This window comes from Dreissena polymorpha, chromosome 1 (genome assembly GCF_020536995.1).
Source record: "Dreissena polymorpha isolate Duluth1 chromosome 1, UMN_Dpol_1.0, whole genome shotgun sequence".
NCBI lineage: Eukaryota > Metazoa > Mollusca > Bivalvia > Myida > Dreissenidae > Dreissena > Dreissena polymorpha.
In genome coordinates this window covers 43288133-43313704 of record NC_068355.1, presented here as the reverse complement: position 1 = coordinate 43313704, position 25572 = coordinate 43288133, and the positions used below count along the sequence as shown (strand labels likewise).

Below are 25572 nucleotides of genomic sequence, written 5' to 3'. Positions count from 1 at the left end.
ATATGCTATGATATAACTATATCATGTTTAACTTGCTCTAATTAGTCATGTTGCCTTTGTTGTAAACATGCGGTTATGTTGTATTTTATTTGATCAAGCACAACAGGTATAATCATGTTATTTGATTTGATTATTGTGTTCGAACATTTTGCGACTTTAACTTTTTACACAATGCTACTTTTGTGTTCTTAAATTAATGTAATCAATATTGATCCATATTATTAAATTATAGTTGTGTGTGTGTCATGGATGTTGACATTATCAAATTTTAAGTGTCTATAGACAGATGTAAAAACATTATTTTGATGAAAACATCCATACATGTTGACATTATCATGTCAGTGTCGGTAGATGTTGACATTATCATGTTGTCAGTGTCCATAGATATTGACATTAATCCATAGATGTTGCCATTATCATGTTGTCAGTGTCCATAGATGTTAACATTATCATGTTGTCAGTGTCCATAGATGTTGACATTATCACATTGTCAGTGTCTGTAGATGTTGACATTATCATGTTGTAAATGTCCATAGATGTTGACATTATCATATTGTAAGGAGATAATGGTTTTCCCAAAGCATGGCTCACATGATACACCCTTATCTGTTAGTACTATACACTTTAACAAAGTAATTTTAACCTGCAACATAGTATGTTATTGAGAGACATTAAATATCATTCTTGGAAATAGCCTTAAAAAAGATGATATTTTCGCTTTATTTCATCATTTCAAATCTTCTTACACACTGGAACATTGGTTGTTAGCATCTGAGCATGACATTCAGTATTTAAGTATTTTCGAAAAATTTACATTAAAACATTATTTGAGAATGTTCTGATTTCTGTTGTCTTACACGTCTGTGCATATAGAGACCTTGAATATATATTATTAACCCCTGCCTCTATATTGCAGCACATATCGTCCAGTACGGGTATGAAGGGACCTCAGTTCTGTCCCGGGATTGATGCAGATAAGACTGGAAAGATCTACATACCAGAAGGGGTTGAAAAAGACATTGTCATTTGGGGCTACAGTTTCCCCCAGGTGAGTTATAGTTCTTGAAAAGCGTGGCATCTGTGAGAAATGTAAGACTTGCATCAGCAAAGCTAGGTCTTATACCATATGCGGCAAGCGTAGCTCCATACCAGCCTGCATATTTGTGCAGTCTGGTTAGGGGCAGGTTTAGAGCTTCGCAAGCCTAAATGTCCAAGGACCAATTATCACTTGACAAAGGTAATAATGTCTCTAAATGTACAGTTTTGAACTACGGTGATTGTCCTTTTATAATTAAATTTAAAATATAATTATTTCATCACTACTGAAGAATTTCTTTTTAGCTCACCTGAGCACAACGTGCTTATGATGAGCTTTTGTGATCGCTTTTTGTCTGTCGTTCGTTGTCCGTTGTGCGGCGTCAACATTTGCCTTGTTGACTCTCTAGAGGCCACATTTATTGTCCAATCTTCATGAAATTTGGTCAGAAGATTGGTTTCAATGATATCTTGGATGAGTTTGAAAATGGTTACATTTGCTTGAAAAACATGGCTGCCAAGGGGCGGGGCATTTTTCCTTATATGGCTATATATGGCTATAGTAAAATCTTGTTAACACTCTAGAGGCCACAGTTATTGTCTGATCTATATAAAACTTGGTCAGAAGATTCATCCCAATAATATCTAGGACGAGATCGAAAATGATGCCGGTTGGTTGAAAAACATGGCCGCCAGGGGGCGGGGCATTTTTCCTTATATGGCTATAGTAAAACCTTGTTAACACTCTAGAGGCCACATTTATTTTCCGATCTTCATGAAACTTGCTCAGAAGATTTGTCCCACTGATATCTTGAATGAGTTCAAAAATGGTAACCTTTGCTTGAAAAACATGGCTGCCAAGGGGCGGGGCATTTTACCTTATATGACTATATATGGCTATAGTTAAATCTTGTTAACACTCTAGAGGCCACATTTATTGTCCAATCTTCATGAAGATGGTTAGAAGATTCATCCCAATAATATCTTGGACGAGTTCGAAAATGATGCTGGTTGGTTGAAAAACATGGCCGCCAGAGGGGGGGCATTTTTCCTAAAATAGCTATAGTAAAACCTTGTTAACACTCTAGAGACCCCATTTATATTCTGATCTTCATGAAACTTGCTCAGAAGATTTGTCACACTGATATCTTAGATGAGTTCTAAAATGGTAACCTTTGCTTGAAAAACATGGCTGCTAAGGGGCAGGGCATTTTTCCTTATATGGCTATATTTGGCTATAGTAAAATCTTGTTAACACTCTAGAGGCCACATTTATTGTCCAATCTTCATGAAGATGGTTAGAAGATTCATCCCAATAATATCTTGGACGAGTTCGAAAATGATGCTGGTTGGTTGAAAAACATGGCCGCCAGAGGGCGGGGCATTTTTCCTAAAATAGCTATAGTAAAACCTTGTTAACACTCTAGAGACCCCATTTTTATTCTGATCTTCATGAAACTTGCTCAGAAGATTTGTCACACTGATGAGTTCTAAAATGGTAACCTTTGCTTGAAAAACATGGCTGCTAAGGGGCAGGGCATTTTTCCTTATATGGCTATTGTAAAATCTTGTTAACACTCTAGAGGCCACATTTATAGTCCGATCCTCATGAAACTCTTTCAGAAGATTCATCCAAATAATATCTTGGACAAGTTCAAAAATGATGCCGGTTGGTTAAAACACATGGCCGCCAGGGGGCGGGGCTATTTTCCTTATATGGCTATAGTAAAACCTTGTTAACACTCTAGAGGTCACATTTATTTTTGATCATCATGAAACTTCGTCAGAAGATTTGTCTCAATGATGTCTTGGATGAGTTCGAAAATGGTTTTGGTTGCTTTAAAAACATGGCCACCAGGGGTGGGGCATTTTCCTTATATGGCTATATATGGCTATTATAGTAAAACCTTGTTAACACTCTAGAGGCCACATTTATTGTCCAATCTTCATGAAATTTGGTCAGAAGATTGGTCTCAATAATATCTTGGATGAGTTCGAAAATAATTATGTTTGCTTGAAAAAAATGGCTTCCAAGGGGCGGGGCATTTTTCCTCATATGGCTATAGTAAAATCTTGTTAACACTCTAGAGGCCTCATGTACTGTCCGATCTGCATGAAACTTGGTCAGAAGATTTATCCTGATAATATCTTGGAAGAGTTCAAAAATGATGCCAGTTGGTTGAAAAACATGGCTGCCAGGGGGCGGGGCATTTTTCCTTATGTGGCTATAGTAAAACCTTGTTAACACTCTAGAGGCCACATTTATTTTCCGATCTTCGTGAAACTTGGTCAGAGATTTGTCCCAATAATATCTGGTTATCTCAGGTGAGCGACTTTGGGCCTTCAGGCCCTCTTGTTTTAAATATTGTCAAATTTACAACATATCTTTATGTGTAGGAATTAATAATTGCTGTGCAAAATGATAGACAATTGTGAAACTCACAATAAAGAGATATGATATTGAAGATTATTGTAATAATTCTACAAAATCTGAAAACTTCTGCGTTTCCAGAGATTTTCATCTTGTTAAATTGCTCTGGCAATATTCCCTTGTGAACATTTGCTTTTGAGACAACACTCTTAAAATGATGAAAAATTCATTTATACAAGATTTCCTCTTCAATTCAATTATAAATACTTTACAATTTTGTTTATGCTGTGTATTGGAGATAAAACACTAGTACAATTTTCTCTTTGTATCAATAAAAATAATGTGTTTTCCATGTATGTACTTTAAATATAATCTCTACATTTCTATTCATATTTGTATCAGGCAGATTTTCCTGAAATTAGCAAACTAAAACTTTTAGTATGTATTCCAGGGATCAGGCATTTGCTTTTAACTACTATTTGCTTATCAAGTTGTATTTAAATATATGTCCATCTTCTGTTTGAAGTGTTTTTCATTAACTTTATGATTGCCCACCCACATAAGCCATTATATGTATCTGGTTCAATGGTAGATGTGCAAGAACACTGCCCTAAGGTGGAGTAGCTGTAAAGTTCTAATAAAACTGTCTGTGTTGGATCATAAAACTGCTTGACCCTATAATGAGCTGTTTGAAGGGAGAAGTCTTCTATTTTGCTATCATGTCTGTTTATTTCCTAGTAAATGCTTGCTATAATAACGTAAGTCACCAAAACAGCTTGAAGATGTGTTGGATGATCAGTAAACTGTTAGTACTTGTATTCTGAGTGCCATGGGTTCCAACTGTAGAGAGCCTTCTTTCTGGACTGCTAACATCCTTTAAAGAATTATAATTAAAGTCTCACAGAGCCAGCACAAATGATTTTGTGAAATTCCAGATATGTGTTTAACCTTAATTGCTGATTGTCTCTTCCAAACTAGTAATAAGCTAACAAGCTTTTTACACTTTTGTCTTTTTTCAGGAGGGAACTGATAAAAGTACCGTATTTTTTGGGGGTATAAGTCGCGACTTTTTTACAAGCAAAAGTAACATGCGTCGTATGCCCCGGAGTGTCTTATGTATGTACAAAATCGATTTTTCCAAAGTCAGAATGTCAAATTTTTTTGTCAGAACTGCATAAATCCGCAAGTTTGATAACCATTGCCGGTAATTTGTTTCGCTGTTTTTGTAATACAATTTTATTTTACACCTTGTCGGTTACACACTACTAACGATACTATTGGGGTACTATACACTGTAACGTAAATAAAACAACGCAACAAAAAAAAGTAGTTGTCTTATAAATTTATTTTATGAGCTAACCTTACGATTTTTACAGCAATTTGAAACAAAAAATAACAAAGTACAACAAACAAACACAATATCAATGAGTTGCAGAGTATACAACAATAAGTATACAATCAGATAGGGCACAATAAAAATTCACATCATTTATTCGCCATGGTCGTCGACATCGGAGAATCCGTCAGCGATGTCCCCAGTGTGCATTACAAGCGTTTATTGGTATGCCTGCGATACCACATGTCTGCAAACCTGAGATCTCAAATACCCTTTAACCATCTGCGATAGATGAACGAACATAATCTCTCCATGGGAGACGATGTCCCCAGTGTGGATTAAAAGCGTTTATTGGTAAGCCTGGTACACCACACGTCTGCACACTTGCATTAAGATTATCACGATAAGAATATTAGCCCTTCTCATAACAGCTAGGCCTCATTAATATTCATCATAAAAATGCTTGTGTTACCAATTTGAGAATGCCAGTATACTTTATGCTACAAATGTTTTGCAAATGAGTGAGATACAGTTCTGTACTGCTAAAACCACCAACATCATCAGCTGAGAACCGCCTATCAACAAGTGTTTCGGCCCTTTAATCACAGGACACTCTCCAGGCGGCGGGCCCGCAGTGTTGATCAGACACTATGTGTTGGTGGTAGGCTTCCAGCTCCTCTCCTCTCTCTTCATCCACAACCAACTTGGATGCCCTTTCTGCTGCTAGGCTCAGTTTGCCCACTGCTCTCTTCCTGTCTGCTCCTTTGATGCCCAAGGCACTGAACATTCTCCACAGCGACTGTGCTGGGAATCCTCTAGTGCCGATTTCAACAGGGTAGAGCCACACTCGCCATCCTTTCTCTCTGCACTGTTCTTGCAGGTATGTATACTTGGCCTTTTTCCGTTCGAAGGCCTCTTCACAACGAGATTCCCAAGGGACTGTCAGTTCAACCATGATCAGACACTTATCTTTAGTGGACCACAACACAATGTCAGGCCTTAATGTTGTCTGGATAATGTTCGGGAACACTAGCTTTTGCTTCAAGTCAACAGACATTTCCCACTGATCAGATTCATCTAATACAGAACTGGTAGGCTGCAGTTTTTAGGCGCCTTTTGTCCTTCCTTCACGAACTGAATCATTTGGGGTTTCTGTCTGGGCCTCTTCTTGGTCCTCTCGCGCTCCAACTTGTCAGCGAGTTCCTGAAGAACACTGTCGTGTCTCCACCTGTAGCGTCCTTGGGTGAGGGCTGTGGTACACGATGACAGAATATGTTCCATGGTTCCTGTCTTGTCACACAATTGGCACTTGGGGTGGTCCTGTAGACCCCATCTGTGCAAGTTTGAGGGTGACGGTAGCAGGTCATAGACTGATCTGAGCAGGAACGCTATCCTCAGTTGTTCGTAGCTCCAAATATCAGCCCAGGTCAGTTTTCTTTCTGTCGTTGTCCACTTCGTCCACGCACCTTGGGCACCCATAGCCACAGCTTTCGCTCTTCTGTCTTCTTCTTCTGCTGCTCTGACTTCATCTTGCACCATTCTCCTCCTTTCCATGTTTCCAGCAGAGCTCCATAATGTTATCTTGGAGCTGCCTAGCCCTTGTCTGCCTACAGCTGTGATGCCGACAATGTCTTTTTGCTGGAGTCTTTTCTCGGCCTGTTCGACTGCTTGGCTTGCTGACCACTTTCTTCCTGTCCTAGTTTCAATCCCAGCATTTCGGATTGAACTGTCCTGCGATTGCTTGAGCGTCACTACCAGTCGTGTCTTTGCAACTTTGAACTCCTCCACTAGTGATGATAGCGGGAGTTGTAGCTGGTTCGATCGCCCATACAATCCGATGCTGTTAAAGCTTGGTGGTATTCCCAGCCATCGGCGCAAGTGTCTGCTGATCTTTCTCTCCAAGCATTCGACAGAGGATGTAGGTATTTCATATAGCATAAGGGGCCACATCAGTCTGGGGAGAAGTGCATTCTGGAAGAGCCATGCCTTGAACTTTCCTGGTAAAGCGGATTTGTCGATTTGTTTCAGCCCTTCCTGGAGCTGTGATCTGATGCGCTCTACGTTTGCTTTGTCACTAAGGCTCGAATCAAACCACTTGCCCAGGCACTTTATGGGACTGTCCATAATTGATGGTATGTATTCCCCTTGGACTTGTAGGGTGAACCGTTTTGTGACTGATCCGCGCTTGATTACCAGACTTCTGGACTTCTTGGGTTTGAAATTCATTCTAGCCCAGGTGGCTGCCTCCTCCAATACCTTCAGTACCCATCTTGCTTGTATGTGTGTCTGTGTTGTCACTGTCAGATCGTCCATGAAGCCTCTGTTTGTTGGCAGGTGTAACCCTGTAGATGTCTTAGGCCCGCGGGTTTCTTTGTTTGCAGGGTTGATTATGAGGTTCATGCCCATCACAAACAGGACAACTGAGATGGTACACCCGGTCACTATTCCCTTCTCCAGGCTCTGCCAAGCTGTCATCTTCTCGCTAACCATGAAGCGCAGTTTCATTCCACTGAAGTACGCATTGATCATCCCTTGGATGTGTTCAGGGATATGGTAGAACTGGAGGGCTGATTCGATGAGCTTATGTGGAATAGATCCGTAGGCGTTTGCAAGGTCTAGCCATACTACAGTCAGGTCTGATTTGTTCACCTTTGCTTCTCTAATGAGCTGGCTGATTGCACTGGTATGCTCCACACACCCTGAAAAGCCTGGCACTCCACCCTTCTGAACTGTCGTATCAATGTACCCATTTGTGGTCAGGTAGGTTGTCAGTCTTCTGGCTAAGATGGCGAAGAATATCTTGCCTTCCACGTTTAGCAAAGATATTGTTCTGAACTGGCTGATGTGTTTTGATTTCTTCTCCTTTTGAGTAAATATACCTTCGGCATGTAGCCACTCATCAGGTATTATCCCCTTCCTCCAGATCACCTTAAGTAGGTTCCATAGTCTACGCAGCAGGAGAGGGCACATCTTGTAGACCTTGTATGGTATCTTGTTTGGTCCTGGGGCTGATCCCATTCTCGCTTTCCTCACAACTTCTTTCACCTCTAAGAGCGAGGGCTCTTTACTTTCCAGTGGGGATGTTGGGGGTGCCACAGGTTCTAGTCTTGGGCAATCCCCGAGTGGTATTAACCCTGTCTGGATCTGAGTGAACCTGTCTGAGGTGTTCCTCGATGTCTGCCATGCTGGTTTCTAATTGGCCTGACCTTTCTTTGTCCAGAAGTTGTTTGGAAAATTTGTATGGGTTAGATACAAACTCCGCTCTCTTTTGTGCCCTTCTTCTTCTCGCCGTTCTCGCATTCTCAGCCTTCCTTAAAGTCTGTAGCTCTCTCCTGAGAATGTCTCGTAGCTCCTGGAGGCCCAATCTCTCTTCTTGACTTGCCTTCTTGTATGCCTTGTTGAGGCTCTTCAGCTCTCCTCTAATCTGTTTCATGCGACTCTGTCTCCTGTTGGGTGTCTGCTGGGGCTTTGGTCGACGTGTTTTCTTGGTGCCAAATCGCTCCTTAGCCACCGTGTAGACTAGAGTTGTCATGCACTTTAACTTCCTATCTACAGGTCCTTGCATGGTGGATGTCAGTATGGCATCTAGCTCCTTGTCTAAGTCGTTCCAGGCTCTTTTGTCTGTGGTCTTAGGCCAGTCAATTGGTTGTCGTTGTTCCACTGGGGCCTGATTGGCTTTGGGCTGCGGCAGGTCGTGTATTTGCTCAGTTAGTTCTTCTTCTCTTAGTAATTCCAGAAGCGGGTCCTCTTCATCTTCATCTCGCCAGCTAGTGTCGAAGTAGCACTCCTTGTCTGGGCAGTGAGCTGTTCAGCAGCGGAGAGGTCCCCAGTACTATGGGTTGTGACCTGACTAGGATCCTCCTGCGTCTCACCAGGAATCAAACCTGCGCGCTGTTGCTGTTCAGTTCTCCGACCACACACAGTTCTGGCTTGGTGGATTCGTAGGCCTCTGAGGTTTTTGCAGACCTTGCCACACCTGCATCAACTGCCACAACTGTCAGTGTTCCAGTCAATGTCGTTTGGACTAGCTGTGTCGTTACCGTGGAATCCGTCCTATTGAGTCTTTCTTCCACCCTCCCTCTCGGAAGACTCTGAGGCTATTCTTCAATGTTCGAGTCTGTAGCTGTTGTATGTGGGTTGTCCTCTCTCGAAGACTGCACTCAGGGGTGCTAGCCCATTGTGCCCCGGTCCAGGCTGTTCCTGGGGGTCACAAACAATACACATTAAAACAAACAAACATCGCTTTACAATTTTAATAAAATGGTACATTTATTTTTTATGAAACAGCAAATGCTGCATTTATAGCCTAAATGCAGTTTATTACACAATAAATGTTTTTTATTTTGTTTTGTTGTATTATCAAATGCGCTTATTTAAATTCGTATTTCCAATTTTATTGCTAACGCCACGTTTACGCTAGTCACATCTATAGCTCATGTACTTTTCTTTGTTCTGTTAGAAAGCGCACGAAAATTAGCGTGGGTGTATACACTGTTGAAGAAAAACTGTGTAGCGAAGAGAATGCTGTATCATTGACGTTACGCTCATTTAGGTAGTTTATTATTGAAATAGAAAATGTTCTGTGTACTGATTTACAGGAAAATCTGGTAAAGACTAGATTTAATTTTGGTAATTGTGAAAACATGATCAGCAGTGTTTACACTGCGATGTTTTGACAAAACAGATACAAATGTGTGAATGCAACGGCTTGCGGGTAGGGTCAAATATTACCGGTAATACATTGTTCTGAATGAAGTTTTTGTTTAAATTAATACGTTCAAATAAATTTAATGGAAAAAATATATATAAATACAATGAGCATGTGAGAGAACAAATGCCAGCATCGTTTTTAAGATGAATTTTCTATCTGAAATAAAACACGAAAGAGGATTAAACATTTAATGGATAAACATGTGTGACTGCATTTTTGGGAATATTTAATGATGATTTATGTGCGTCGTTTACGCCGGAGCGTCTTATGTATGGACAAAAATAAAATAATGTAAAAAAAAGGGGATGGGTCTTACATTCTGGTGCGACATACAACCAGAAAAATACGGTATATAAGCCTTGACTGTAAAATTGTTTGCACTGAATGACTTTTTACTAGAATTTGTTTATCAGAAAGTTTTTTTTATATTCTAGCGATAAGTTAGTGTACTGTTAACATTGTTTTCAGCCCCGCAATCTCCAGTACACGTGCCACGTGATGGTGGGGGACATCGAGTACACGAGTCGGGCCAACAGGAGCTCCGATGGAAACATTACATGTCATCTCAACAGCATGGTAAGAACAGGATCCAAGCTCATTGCGTGGAGCTTATATGATAGATGAATCCCATTAGCCATACACTGGTCATTTTTGTCCTTCATCAGATTATATGAGCTGCGTTCTGCAAAAACTGGGCTTATACCGTATTTTACCATGCATAGCGCGCAGTTTTTTACCTTCAAATTTCAAAATAAAAATTCAGTGCGCGTAATACATTGACACAACGCTTTCCTGGTTGCTAAATTGCAAAAAATCCATTTCATAATGGTAAATCTTCACAATTGCCGCCATTTTTTTTTTATTGAAGAAAACTACACCCTATAATGTTATAGACTGAAGGGGCCGTTGTCGAAACAACAAATAGCGGGAAAGGTTAGGAATGAACGGGGTAGTAACAGTTTTGACAAAAATTAAAAGAGGAAATAAATGTCTTTGTTGGTGTTTTCACACTTCTTCATTGATTGTTCATTAAAAAAAATCGAGGTATATCGATCCCCGTGCGTCGCGGTAGTGTTTGTTAAAGTTTTTGTTGTCATGAAAACTTGTTGATTTACAACGCAAAACGTCTTATTTGAACTGAGGCTAATTATTTCAATCATATTTCTCAACTTCGCTTTTGCTTTATTTTGATAATTTAATCCAAAGTTTAATGTTAGCAATTCCGAAAATTTGCACTCTATGTGAATTAACAGTTTGACGTCATCAAAGGAAAGCCGCTTCCTGTCTGCAGCAATAAAGCGACAAGTTTCTCGCCGACAAAATTGGCTTCCTTTGTCTAGCAATCAACATGCCGAACCAATCGTGTTTTTGTTCCTCAATGGCAATCGTCCAATTAAATAATAGCACGTGCAAAGCTCCGCCTTCGAACCTTTTGCAGAGAACGGAGGTGGAGTTCAACGGTTAATTGAGCAAGTGTTTTACGTAAGTTGAGTTCCGATTTTCCGAAATTACTCGGCCCTAAGCATTGAAATGACGAATACATTTATCAATGATTTTCCGATCTCTGCATTAATATGCTACTGTGCGGGTATACTACGTAGGTTACAAACCAACAATAGAGATATAGACTAGTTTTATTTTCTTTCAATAGAGACAAACAAATGATATTTGTCAAATGGCTTTACGCCGATAACACCAACTGTATGGAATTGAGCGTTCGGGTGTATTGTTTGTCTCACTATAAATACTTATTAACTAGACGCAGTGAAGGCGCGAAATACTGGGTCAAACTGGAATTAATGGGGAGCATCTCTTAATGGGGAAATATTAAAGGCGATGAAAAATAAAATGGGATCCACGGACGATTTGTGTAAAATTGGACATTGCAATGTTGCGGGTCTGCAGAAGAAGATGTCATACGATGTTGTGAGCGGCAGGTAATGAAAATGTTACACTGTTAAAATGTGAGGAATAGGTAATAGTGGTTCGAATTTAATGCGCAGGGGTCTTGAAAAAACACGTGCAGTGGGCGGCAATAAGGACATATCAGTGTTCTCGAGAGAATAATCTTAAAAATTGTCGAAAATATAGTGCTATGCAACCAACCCTCCTGATCGTATAAACGCTCCCTACTTTAAAACAAAAAAATAAGCCCCCGAAAAACTCAGATTAAATGATTGCGCAATATAAGAATGGCGGCCATTTTCGGCCAAATTTTCAGGTTTTTGGTCTTGAATTCTTTTTTTTCCTCCATTTTGGCTTTAAAAAATCGCATGCGCGTTATACATGGTAGCGCGCTATACATGGTAAAATACGGTAATCAATTTGTGTAAAGTGCCATCCCAGATAAGCCTTCAGTCTGCACAGACTTAAAGGGATTACACTCTCCGCTTTTATGGAATTTTTCTTTTAATGTAAGTCTCTTCCAACCAAATATCCAGTTTGGCAAGAAAGTGTTTTCCCTGATTTGCATGTGCAAACTGCACCGGTTAATCTGGGACGACACTTTGTGTACATGCATTTATCCCAGTTTTCCTAAAGATTCCTAAAGGTGGGCTAAGGTAGCATTTTCATGCTCTAAAGTAACAACTTATTTAGAGTATTTCGACTAGCACTGGGATAATTGCTTTGTTTCAAGACTGTTAAAGATGAATGCAATTCTTACAAGTTCTAGTATGTTTTAACTCACAGCTTCTGCTCATACATGTTCAATTTTAATTTGTTTCATCTGCTTCCTGCACTGTTAATTGGAAATATGTAAAAAAAGCTGCCATTAGGGAACAGTGCAATCAGAACTTTATGCAATAAACTTGATTCATAAGTTGCAGTTTTTCATGTATCTGCAAAAGTACACAATTTACATAAGATTGCATGTTTTTCAATTTAAGTTTTTCAATTTAAAGTAGACAAACAGAGTAGCATCAGAATCAGGCAACATTGTAATATCTATGGCATGCAGAAGAAATGTGCACGTTAAAAAGTCATTTGAGCCAACAAATGCCTGTATTGCATGCAGCATCCCATCTCCTGTTAAAACATTATCTTCCAGCTACCCATTAACTTAAAATATAACCTGCTAAATGGCATTGAAATCTTAGTAAGAAATATTTTTAAGATGTCTAATGGTTTCTGGTGCTCCTATTTAGTTTACTATTGATCAAGATGTCAGTTTTGGATTCCATACACCTGAAGTTCCTCCTAATTGAAAATAATTGAAATGTGAACAACTTTGACATTGAGCCAGAAATTTGATTACAGATAATAATCTTCTCAGCCTGTTTTCACCAGCTTAATGGTAATGTAAACCATTGCAGGGTAGTTTTCAACAATGATGCTTTTCAACTTGTCTTTAGTCACTTAAGAATGCTATATTGCGCTTTTTGCCTTTAAATGAAACAACAATCAATGCATACATGAGCCATGTCATGCGAAAATGGGTCTTATGGCATATGCGGACATGGTAGTTCCAGACCAGCGTGTGCATTTGCAGTCAGGATCTACCATGTCCCTTTATGAGACCATGTTATATTGCGTAAGTTTATAGCAGACAGGGTGGCCCCCGACCAGACTGCGCAAATATGTCTAACATATCTTGATCACATGCCATACCCTGTTTTCCATGGAATATAACCATTACGAATATTTTTATCTTACACATGTGTTATATACTTTTTAAGCGTTTTCATTGGCTTATTTTCGTTCGATTGACCAATCTCATTTTGTTATTTTGCTGAAATGACGTTGCAATGTCAAATGACGTCACGAAATGCAAACAACCTTCGGGATATATCATTATGTTTGCGTAAATATATATGTAATTTGCTCATTTGCAAGCACATGATAAAAAGATCTGACACCCGTTGTCATTTTATACCATATTTTATTAAACTTGTCCAGGAAATTCTTTAGTTAGGTCGCCAAAGGCTCGCTTACTTACAAAATTCCTGAACTCGTCTAATAAAATATGGTTTGGTATGACAACTCGTGCCAGATCCTATTATGTATTATACAGCAGCAAACACCAGCATGTTAAATGGTCAGTTAAAACGCTGGTTCAATCCATAGTGAGGCAGTGCCTGAATACAGAATGCAATCTCTGATAAAGAAAGAAGAAAAGAGCATTGTATACACACATACAACTGTTTCTAGGCAAAGTATATAATAGCCATAAGGTTTTCAAATTATAAGTTACCTGATAATGATGCTGGCACAGTCTGGTCTTGAGCTATCCTGTCCCCTATAAAGTCACGCAAGGCTTTGTGGTCTAATTCCCATGACAGGATAGCTTCTGAGCAGGCTGCCTGATGTCATGGGACCCATTTATGCAGGACTAAAGGCAAATCATGTGCTTTCATCTGTAATTAGAAATATATGCAATTATAAATAATTAAAACGTTGTGTGTTTAATTGGGGAGAAACACTTTCACCTTATTGTATGGTCATTTTCTAGTTTGAAAACAATCTGAAAAGAAACCAAAGAAATAAATTTAGCCAACATCACAATGTTTTGAGATTTAAATAATGTGTTATGTAGACAATAATCATTATTTGATTTTATGAACATGTATTTGAAATTTAGTAACTGTTAACTATAAGTTCAAATTGCAAAAAATGACAATGTGCTTCATGTCAATCAAATGGTTCCTATCATCCAATCAACTTATTTAAAATCACTAAACAAGGGACATACGTCAAAAACAGAAAGGCCAAGCAATCTAGTATTTGTAACAGTTTAACATGGTCGGTCAACCCATTCATAGCTTTAAAACCTAAAGGAGCTAACTCTTATTTGGCTATGTGCAGCAGGAGTCACCTTTCTTGCAGATGGTTCCCTCCCACTACACAGAGGGGATGTATGAGGCCCAACTTCACATTTACTGGGGGAACCTTTACAGAGTGGAGGATAAAAAGGGGCTCTATGGTAACAAGCTTATGGTGTCTTCAAGACATGTTACTTAATTGTTGTTAAACTTATCTTGAAGGTATTGAAATTTATTGTGAGTTTTCACATTTGCTTAAACAATCTGTAAATGTCATGAACATTAGAATTAAGGTAACAAACTTGTTGAATTTAATATTGTTTTGTTGCTAAAGTTGTTTTGTTCATAAACATCATTCTTCTATTGCAAAATATATTTTTGTGTTGTTAATATAATTGTAATAATATCTGCCTCATTAGTAAAACCGCTCCTTATATAGTGAATGATACTTTTGTTTTCACTTTTGTTTTGGTGAAGCTACATAGAATCTGTATGAGAACAAAAGGCGAGAAAGATGATCTAATTGCAGATTTTACTCAGTGCTAAATGTCATTCAAGCATAGTAGTAAATCACACTTAATGTAATAATTCTACTTTTCACAAATTTCCAGGGTATTTGTGCTAAGATATTGTATCTGCATATTGTATCTAAACGAAATACAATGAATTCATCTCACAAACTATATATTTTACGTATTTCAGTGACTATCTACCGCTGTGATGTTCTGGCTAGGGGCGAGTGTGGACTGTGCCACAATGTGAACCACACGCTGCCACAGCTGCAGTGTTACTGGTGTGACTCCGGATGCAAGTACCAGTCTCACTGTCACAAACTGCACGCCGAGCCCTGTCCTGCACCCCAGATACAGATAGTAGGTGTTCAAAGTTCACCTGTTGTTGTTGTATAGTGCTTTTAGTTGTTGCTTAAAAAACAAATGTTTTTTAAGGAAATTTTCCACCAAGATTTCAAGTCGTTGTTTTACAGGTATTAGATATTCTAACTACATATAATTTCATTAAATGGTGATTGCAAAGAATTTTATTTTATATAAACTGGTTCTAAAAATACAATTGTCATCATATTTTCTATACTTTAGAAAGTCTAAAAAGTGGCTTTTTGTTATTTTTGTTTAAGTGTTCTCTATAACATCCATAGGTTGCTAAACAGTGCACACACATCAACACATTTGCATTTAGACACACTCAATATATTTGAATGGATTGTGATTATTTTGAACTTTAGATTTCAAAAGGCATAACTTAATTTTGAAAAATGATCTGCGTCTAAATTAATGCATTAGCAAATAACTGCATAGCCTTCAGCGCTTTGATTTGTTCAGTTAAAGTAGATTGATTTAATTGGTGCTGATTTTTTCATATTTTCATATTGTTTATTTGTGTTTAAATGATTTAACAGCAAAGGAAAAATAAAAGTAAGTCTGAATGTCTTTAAAATATTTAAAAAATTGACCAGTGAAAACGCTTTTTAATTCCTAAGTCACGTAGAGTCATTTAATCACAATAATGTAATAGGTGTATCACATTTAGGCAAAAATATCTCAAATTAAACATTTCATAGTTATCAGTTGAATCAAAGCTTTCATTCTTTGGTAACCAATGAATCATTTGAACAGTGGAAATAAACATTTAATTAATATTGCAATATCCAGGTTACGCCTCTGTCGGGACCAATTGGTGGAGGGACGTACGTCAACATTTCGGGCAAAGACCTCGGTTCCAAGTTTGAGGAGATTCAAAACGCCATCAGTATAGCCGGGATTCGGTGCGCCCCATTGCGGGACCGGTACCAGCCCAGTCAGTGGATTGTGTGTCGGCTGGGTCCCAGCCTGTCTGAAAGGTCAGGGGTCGTCACTGTGGCCCTCCCCGACAGACTGGCGGTTACATTCCACCAGAAATTTTCATACCAAGTAAGTTTTAGTGATTTTTTTTAAACAGTTTGTGTTTCTTATGCTTAAGTATAAGATTTATATCCTTGATTGGTATTTGAAAATTTAAATGCTGTATCCAGAGTTAGATATTGTTTCTTTTCCTGAATTTGTTCAACTACCAGTGAAGATATAAGGGCAGTATATACATTAACGAAACCAAAATGTAAATAACTCCAGATATCCTTGTAGCTGTAACTACATAAGTATGATTGTTTTCCTGAATGGCAATTTATTATATATTTGTGTGAGTGATAATGATATGAAATAAAATTGCTTAATAATAAATTCATTTTTGCCACCAAGTAATTTCATTATATCAAGTTATCATCTAAATGTTATGAAATATCCTGTCAAATATTGACTGATTTAAAAAGTGGCACTAACATTTGTTGCAATTCAGGACCCCACCATAACAAGGATCAACCCCACAGCTGGGCCAATCTCCGGCGGGTCAACTATCACCATATCTGGGGAGAATCTGAACACGGGGCGGGATATCACAGCTTCCATCGGGAAAGTCGAGTGCATGATTATCAGGTGAGGTTTGAGCTCAAAACGCCAGGGACTAAAGAAGACTGCTAGAAGTATAAAACTAATTTGAAATGATTGTGTCATGCAAATAATAAACTTTGTTGTTGTTTGTAAGATGGTTATACTGCTTATGATAAGAATATGATGATCATGATGATTAGCAAAATAATGGTGATGATTATTGTATTGTTTTAACAAATGATGATTATGTTATTTTATCTGTTGTTGGTGATAATTATTACTATATGACGGTGTATTTGTTTATGACGGAGATGATGATTTTGTCCAGTTTCCAGATCTTGCTAAAATGTCACTGAGTATTTGTCTATAGACTGGTCCAGAGTAATGTTATTGATCACAACATGAGAACCAGTCGCCATCAATGTTGTTTGGATGATCCTCCAGCTGCTTCTATATTGATGTTCTGTAATTGGAGAAGCAAGACAGATGAGTTATGACAATGATTTAGAACCAAACCATTGAAGCTAGACAATACCATAATTGAAATTTATTGCTCAACCAGGAATTATTATTGCCTTATAAGGCATTATATAATGTTCAGATGTAGACATAATGCAAAATGAAATGTAAAAGTCCATTAATGTGTTATTCGCTGCTGATTTATACTTACTAAATCACAAGACCACCATTAAACAAGAGGACATCAATATGTTATATTAATGAGTGAGATAATACTATTAATTTTGTAGATGAAATAATTATCTGTATCAGGGATCATATTTTTTTCGGTTTTGTCGGTCCTAGACCGATTTGGGTCATGAAAGATCGATTGAAAATCCCAAACAGTCGGTCCGATTCTGTTTGATAAAATTCCCATGTCATGAAATCGATTACACAGTGTACATGCTAACACACCCTAATGACACTCTTATCTCGATTAGGTGTGATAAATCATTCGCTGCAGTCTCTAAACCGGTCAGGACAGGTTTATTGCACGTCAGACCAAGAATCAAAAACTTGTGAACAGCGGATTAAAGACGCATCCGAAAAGACGCGTCTGAAAGCACGCACTGTAAATATACAAAACATGCCGATACATTTTCCACCAGCGTAATAATCCGGTTATATCATTATGAATGAAAGCTACAGATCTGATCGACAGAACAGCCGAAAACTATTTTTATGGGCGGAACTTCACATAAAATAGTACACAAGAAAATAATAAACATTGTATAAATCTTTAGTAAAACCATGCTAGAATCGAAATAATTCGTGTTCTTTATACTTTGTTGTTGAATAACTCTCGACCGGAAAATTAAATGCGTGGTTTCAAATGTTTCGCTCTCGTGATTAATTCCCTACGCATCTTAACTATTGGCCGTGGGTTATTTGACAACAAACTATAATGTACACGAATTATTTCTTAATTATTTGGTGTGTTATTGTCAGTAGCCAACCTACGCGCAGACATTTGTTTGGTTCAGTGCATGTTTGTAAGCTATTATCGAGTCGACAACAATTTAAAACATCGGTATAGACTTATGAAAAAGTCTGATAAAACAGCACACAAAACAGCAATAATATAGCAAATGATAAAACCAGTTGAGAAAACTCGTTCCGTTTAAAAAAAAATGCCCAAGGGAATTTTACTTGTACATTTATTATACCACCTTCATGAATAGCAAATCAATGGTATATATTTTAATGTAATTTGTCATGATTTCGGACATAAATTTTCGGATACTTTTTTCCCATTTATATCCGGACCGATTGATGTTGGGGGAAAATATGATCCCTGATCTGTATCTACAGAGACAAAAACTTGAAAGAAATGTTTTAGAAATAATGAACCATAACTATACATATACATGTATGTGGTTTAATGAAAGAATTGTTGTTTTTTTTTCTAGAAAAAATTTACAATAATTTCTTGAACATTCATCACTTGCTTTTCCAAAACCACATTCATCAAATGCCTACACAAAAATATTGAATAAAAAATGCTAACAACATTAAGCTGACTGTCCCCTAAAGTGTTCACAACAGGTGACTGAAAAATTCTGACTTTTCTTTTATAACAGCCACTAATAAAACATCCCACAAATAACTACTGATTAGAAATCTGAAGAAATAACACATACGTAGTCTTCAGTTACATCATGTTCAGTTCATTAACTGAATATCTTAAATGCATTGTAAATTTACTCAGCTGTCATACTCACCTGTGACAATATTTCCAGAGACATGGTCACAAGCAATATGGCGTTCTGCGAGACAAAGCCAACCAATCAGAGCACTGAGCCCCCACAGCCGTTTCGCATGTTTTTTGATGGTTATGAGGAGAAGAATCTCAATGTGAACTTCGAGTACCTCCCAGATCCAGTCATCTTGAACATAGAGCCGTTGCAGAGCTACTACAGGTAGGTGCTTGAACATAGAGTCCCTGCAGAGCTACTACAGGTAGATGCTTGAACATAGAGCCTTTGCAGAGCTACTACAGGTAGATGCTTGAACATAGAGCCCCTGCAGAGCTACTACAGGTAGATGCTTGAACATAGAGCCCCTGCAGAGCTACTACAGGTAGATGTTTAAACAAAGAGCCCCTGCAGAGCTACTACAGGTAGGTGCTTGAACATAGAGCCATTGCAGAGCTACTACAGGTAGGTGCGTGAACATAGAGTCCCTGCAGAGCTACTACAGGTAGGTGCTTGAACAAAGAGCCAATGCAGAGCTACTACAGGTATTTGCTTGAACATAGAGCCCCTGCAGAGCTACTACAGGTAGATGCTTGAACATAGAGCCTTTGCAGAGCTACTACATGTAGGTGCTGGGACATAGAACACTTGCAGAGCTACTACAGGTAGGTGATTAAACATAGAGCCCCTGCAGAGCTTTTACAGGTAGATGCTGGAACATAGAGCCCTTGCAGAGCTACTACAGGTAGATGTTTAAACAAAGAGCCCTTGCAGAGCTACTACAGGTAGATGTTTAAACAAAGAGCCCCTGCAGAGCTACTACAGGTAGATGCTTGAACATAGAGCCTCTGTAGAGCTACTACAGGTATGTGCTGGAACATAGAGCTCCTGCAGAGCTATTACAGGTAGATGTAAACAAAGAGCCCTAGCAGAGCTACTACAGGTAGATGCTTGAACATAGAGCCCATGCAGAACTACTACAGGTAGGTGCTGGAACATAGAGTCCCTGCAGAGCTACTACAAGGAGATGCTTGAACATAGAGCCCTTGCAGAGCTACTACAGGTAGGCGCTTGAACATAGAGCCCTTGCAGAGCTACTACAGGTAATGTTTAAACAAAGAGCCCCTGCAGAGCTACTACAGGTAGGTGCTTGAACATAGAGCCCCTGCAGAGCTACTGTAAAATCATTAAAGTTCGTGTGGTACTAATTTTCGTGGATTTCGTTGGTCCGCCGAACCACGAATTCAAGTACCAACGATTTTTGATACATTTTAATCCGAAATCGGTCGTTTTCGAATGTCATTTCCGACATTTTCTTTTGTTGTCGGTTGTCCGAGATATTTGTTTTTGTAATAGTAACTTCACTTCAGTAGGTCGCATTACACTTTATCTCCATTTCTTCTACTGCATCGTTAATAAAGCTTCAGTCGTAGACAGAGCTTTTGCCAGGGTTTTTTTACCACTTTTTGGGAAGATAGCCCATGGCTTTGGAATTGGGAATTTTATCGGCATTTTCATGAAATTGGGAAAATAAATTCATTGGCCTTTTTTTTGCACACGAAAAGTCCACTGATTAGGGAAATACTAAATTTGATATAACTCTTTATAATCATTCAAATTAAAAGAACAAAATCATAAAATACTTTGATAGATGTAATTGAATTAAACATGAGATAAAATACGCATTAGACACTTCTTTCTAAAAAAAAAAAAAAAAAAAAAAAAAAAAAAATTTTTTTTTTGGAAATTGGGAATTTTTGGCCACATTTTGGGAAAAAAGTATACTTTTTGGGATTGGGAACATAGCCGAATTTCGGCTATAAAATCGGGCCAAAAAAACCCTGTTTGCTGGGTCTGGCAATCCTGCCATAGTAGGAGAACGTGTCTGTACTGTTCCCGTTTTCAACCATTTTGAAAGAGACATTGTTTGAACGCTAGTTAATGCGATATGTTGTTTTATTGACAAGTGTTTGGTTAATAATGCTTTTATAATCAAGCACGGTATATAAACTGTACATCAACGACTGTCCTCTTTTAAGGGACGTCGTCAAATTAACAGTTTGCAGATTTATCACATATGTCAATTAGTGCCAATTAAACTTCTACTGTTACTACTAGGGGACCAATTGCGCTGTGATTTACAAATATTGTTATAACAACAATGATGGCAATTAGTGAGTGCGCCGCTTTATCGCTCTTATCGACTATTATCGGAAACACTTTCATGCTTAAGTGCACATTAACCTCGAGTCTTGCTGTCAACACAGATAAGCAGATTATGCTTCGTTATTACTCTGGTTGTTTTAATAAAACTTTAATAATTATGACGGTAAGTTGTTTTTTATTTGAAATCCACGAAATTACGTGTCAACTAATTAGTTGTTTTTTATTTGAAATCCACGAAATTACGTGTCAACGAATTAGTTGTTTTTTATTAAACCACGAAATTTCATACGGACGAATTTCTATATGTTTACAGTACTTCATGTAATGCTTGAACATAGAGCCCATGCAGAGCTACAACAGGTAGGTGCTTGAACATAGAGCCCCTGCAGAGCTACAACAGGTAGGTGCTTGAACATAGAGCCCCTGCAGAGCTACAACAGGTAATGCTTGAACATAGAGCCCCTGCAGAGCTACTACCTGAAGGTGCTTGAGCATAGAGCCCTTGCAGAGCTACTACAGGTAGGTGCTTGAGCATAGAGCCCCTGCAAAGCTACTGCAGGAAATTTTGAAACATAGAGCCCCTCAGAGCTACTGCAGTTGATGCTTGAACATAGAGCCCCTGCAGAGCTACTACAGGTAGATTCTTGAACATAGATCCCATCAGAGCTACTGCAGGTAGATGCTTGAACATAGAGCCCCTGCAGAGCTACTAAAGCTAAATAGCTTTGAGTTTGGATTGAGATTTTATGCTAAAAGTGTGTGTGAAGGTAGCTTACATAATTATATACCTAGCTTAAGATTTCTTTTGGAGAAGTTTGGGCCAAGGTTATTCTTACTATAGAGAGAACATCAATCTTACCCTGACCTTTAAATGGCCATATGTTGTGATAAGTTGGCATTCTTGTTTCCTCTGTTTCAACAAGGTCAATTGTTAATTACCAAGTTACGTGTATAATGATGTACCTGTGTGTGCACTCTGTATTGGTGAACTGCATCATCTGAGCTTACCATAGTAGTGTGAGTAGGTTAACAGAAAGTTCATATTATGTGCTTGATATACTGTTAAAAGCTGCATTTCACACAACAAACTCAAACTGTTACATGTTTTCAGTGGCGGCCGGAGAATCACTGTACATGGGACCAATCTGCATGCTGTACAACAGCCCCAGATGTTCGCAACTTTCACAGACTCAGACAACAATGTGCGAATGACTGAAAAACAGGTGAGAGCCTAACTTTGCAGTAAATAACTGTGTTTAAATAAAATTTCTGAACAACTAAAAAAACAGTAAATTACCATGCATTTCCTTTAGACAATTATCATATCCCTATAATTTCAAAAAAGTATCACAAAAAATGAGTACAACATTTAGTATGAATAAAATAATTTTTGTAATGCATTATTAATAAGAACTCAATGGCAAATATAATAAAATTTCCTGAAAATGTTTAGGGGATGAATGAAAGACCAATACATATATTAGCAGTAAGTTTAAAAATATATTTTTTTTTGTGTATCATCAATAGGTGTGCACAGCAATTGGTCCAACAGAAATGCTTTGTCCGTCGCCCAGAATTTCCCGAGTGCATCTTGGTCTTCTAAACTACCGCATTCAGAGACACTCAAGGCAACGGCCCACTCGAGATGTGGTGCCCATGGACGTTCAGCTTGGTTTTGTGATGGACAACGTTATGTCAGTTCGCAATCTCTCCGGCAGTGGTGTTCAATCTCAGATGACCTACTATCCTGATCCGATAATGCACAACTTTTCTGAGCCAAATTCTGTGAAGAAGTTTAAGGGAGAAGTTCTTATTTTTGAAGTGAGTTTTGTGAGCTTTTTAAGTCATTGTTTGGTTTGTCATATCAGTGGAAATTTAAAGGCCTTTGCAAACAGTTTGGATCCAGGTGAGACGCCACAGAACATGGTGTCTCATCAGGATCCAAACTGTTTGCTATTCTGATAGCATTCTTTGAAAAAAATCGAAGAAAATGCTAATTTTAAAATTTCAGCAGACGACATTTTAGCAGATGACAAATTTCCCAGCATGCAAGTTGTCTGTAATTATATTGCTTGGGGCAATATGAAACAGTGCGTTTAATGTTAACTCCTTAAAAATATGCCAAATGGCTCTGAGTTTAATAAATTTTGTATTCAAACACTAGCACAAATTTAAACTAAAATTATATAACTTATGCATGCATTTAAATAATTTCCTTGTCAATTTTGTCAAGAAAGTGTGAAATTGAGACAAGGTAAAATTAAACCATTTAATGTAACTACCGGTATAGTGGTGAAACAACTAATCAATGACTATAAGATAAAGTATTATATAATAGTTTTATGTAGCAGATATTTAGAATTGCTAATACTTTTTCTGCAGGCTAAAGGTCTGTCTCTTGCGGCCACCAAGAAAGATGTTGAGGTGTACATAGGCACCCAGACATGCAATGTCACAAACCTGTCTGACACCCAGATATTTTGTACCCCACCAACCTCTCAGCCCCAGGGAAAGGACGAGCGAGGAAATAAGGACTCCTCCTACCCTGTTGTCACGGTGAATTTTGAATTGTGGCTTCCTGCTTAAATTCCAAACTTTGTGTTTTGTTTTTCAAATGATCATAATCGGTAACAGTATGTCTCTGGAATTTTTTATTAAAAGCAAATTTTATAAACTTGAAGTTTTTTCTTTTTAATGTTTTATTTATAAAACAAATAGTTATTAGCTTTATGTTGACTTTGGCGACTGCTTTAAACATTGTGAAGTCATGCAATAAACTGTTTAACGCATTACTATATTTAGGACAAGCACCACAATCCATGTATGCATATAGTATGTTTATATTTTGTACATGACCATGCAGGTGAAAGTCGGGAATCTAGAATTCCGAGTTGGGCGTCTGGAGTACGAGCAGATGGCAGTTCTAGCCTTCCCATCGGAGTACATCATGGGCATAGCGGCGGGCGGAGGGTTCATGCTCCTCATGATCCTGCTCATACTTATCCTGTGTCGGCGCATGAACCACAAGGCAGAGCGCAACTATCGCAAGATGCAACTGCTACTGGATAACCTGGAGAGTAACGTGCGCAATGAGTGCAAGCAGGGTAAGACGAATAGTTTTTTATACAGTGTTTTGTCTTTCAGAGTAAGGAGTATTGTTTGGTACTTGGTAACTAGTTCTGTAAATCTTACTGGTTTAGAGGGTTGGTTTTTCATGTACCAAAGTCATGGAAATATTCCAGTAACCAATGATATTGTTATGAAAGAGCTAAATTATTTCACTGCTTCCGTTTCCTGCCTCTTTATTTTACTTCCCCATTGCCAGTGTCATTATAACACTGCTCTGCAGCCTTATTATTTCATCGCTCCAATTTTTATGCCTCATTATTTCACTGCTTCCATTTTCAGCCTTATTAATTCACTGCTCCCATTTCCAGCCTCTTTTTCACTGCTGTCATTTCCAGCCGCATTATTACACTGCTCCCATTTCCAGCCTCATTAGTTCACTGCTTCCATTTCCAGCCTCATTATTTCACTGCTCTATTTTCCAGCCTCATTATTCCACTGCTCTCATTTCCAGCCCCATTATTTCACAGCTCCCATTTCCAGCCTTATTTGTTCATGGCTTCCATTTCTAGCCTCATTTGTTCACTGCTCCCATTTCCAGCCTCATTAGTTCACTGCTCTTATTTTCAGCCTCATTATTTCACTGCCCGTCATTTCCAGCCTCATTATTTCACTGCTCTCATTTCCAGCCTCATTATTTCACTGCTGTCATTTCCAGCCTCATTATTTCACTCTTCTCATTTCCAGCCTTATTTGTTCATGGCTCCCATTTCTAGTCTCATTTGTTCACTGCTCCCATTTCCAGCCTCATTATTTCACTGCTCTAATTTTCAGCCTCATTATTGCACTGCTCTCATTTCCAGCCTCATTATTTCACTGCTCACATTTCCAGCTTCATTATTTCACAGCTCCCATTTCCAGCCTTATTTGTTCAAGGCTCCCATTTCTAGCCTCATTTGTTCACTGCTCCCATTTCCAGCCTCATTAGTTCACTGCTTTCATTTCCAGCCTCATTATTTCACTGCTCTCTTTTCCAGCCTCATTATTTAAATGCTCCCATTTCCAGCCTCATTATTTTAAGGCTCCCATTTCCAGTCTCATTTGTTCAATTGTCTCAATTCCAGTTTTATTATTTTACTGCTCTCATTACCAGCCTCATTATTCAACTGCTCACATTTACAGCATTTGCCGAGCTGCAGACAGACATCACAGATCTGACAACAGTTCTGGAGGGAGGGGGAATCCCATTTTGGGACTACCACACGTACACATTCAAGGTTCTCTTCCCTGGTCTTTCTGACCATGTCATTCTCCACCCACCAGTCATTGAGGTAGGTGTTCAGGGATGTGAGCCAATGTTTGCATCTAGAATAGTATTAACAAGAAGAAAGTACTTTTTTATTGTTTAAATGTTGCATTTCATGTCAATATAAATATCAGTATGTTCCCTCAGTTGACAGTGAAACAACAAATGGTACAATTATTTTGAAC

General features: G+C 38.4%; 1 protein-coding gene across 9 annotated transcripts in view; it reads left to right on the top strand.

Moving 5' to 3' along the window:
* Positions 1-25572, top strand: part of LOC127878467 (plexin-B-like) — a 170572-nt gene that overhangs the window by 123755 nt on the left and 21245 nt on the right. For all 9 annotated transcript variants that reach the window (XM_052425003.1, XM_052425043.1, XM_052425038.1 and 6 more), the window contains 12 exons: positions 917-1048; positions 9922-10029; positions 14278-14374; positions 14916-15085; positions 15884-16141; positions 16563-16699; positions 18895-19074; positions 22127-22238; positions 22543-22836; positions 23398-23571; positions 23879-24119; positions 25264-25412. In XM_052425003.1, coding sequence (XP_052280963.1) covers positions 917-1048; positions 9922-10029; positions 14278-14374; positions 14916-15085; positions 15884-16141; positions 16563-16699; positions 18895-19074; positions 22127-22238; positions 22543-22836; positions 23398-23571; positions 23879-24119; positions 25264-25412 — 2052 coding nt within the window. The remainder of the gene's footprint in view (positions 1-916; positions 1049-9921; positions 10030-14277; positions 14375-14915; positions 15086-15883; positions 16142-16562; positions 16700-18894; positions 19075-22126; positions 22239-22542; positions 22837-23397; positions 23572-23878; positions 24120-25263; positions 25413-25572) is intronic.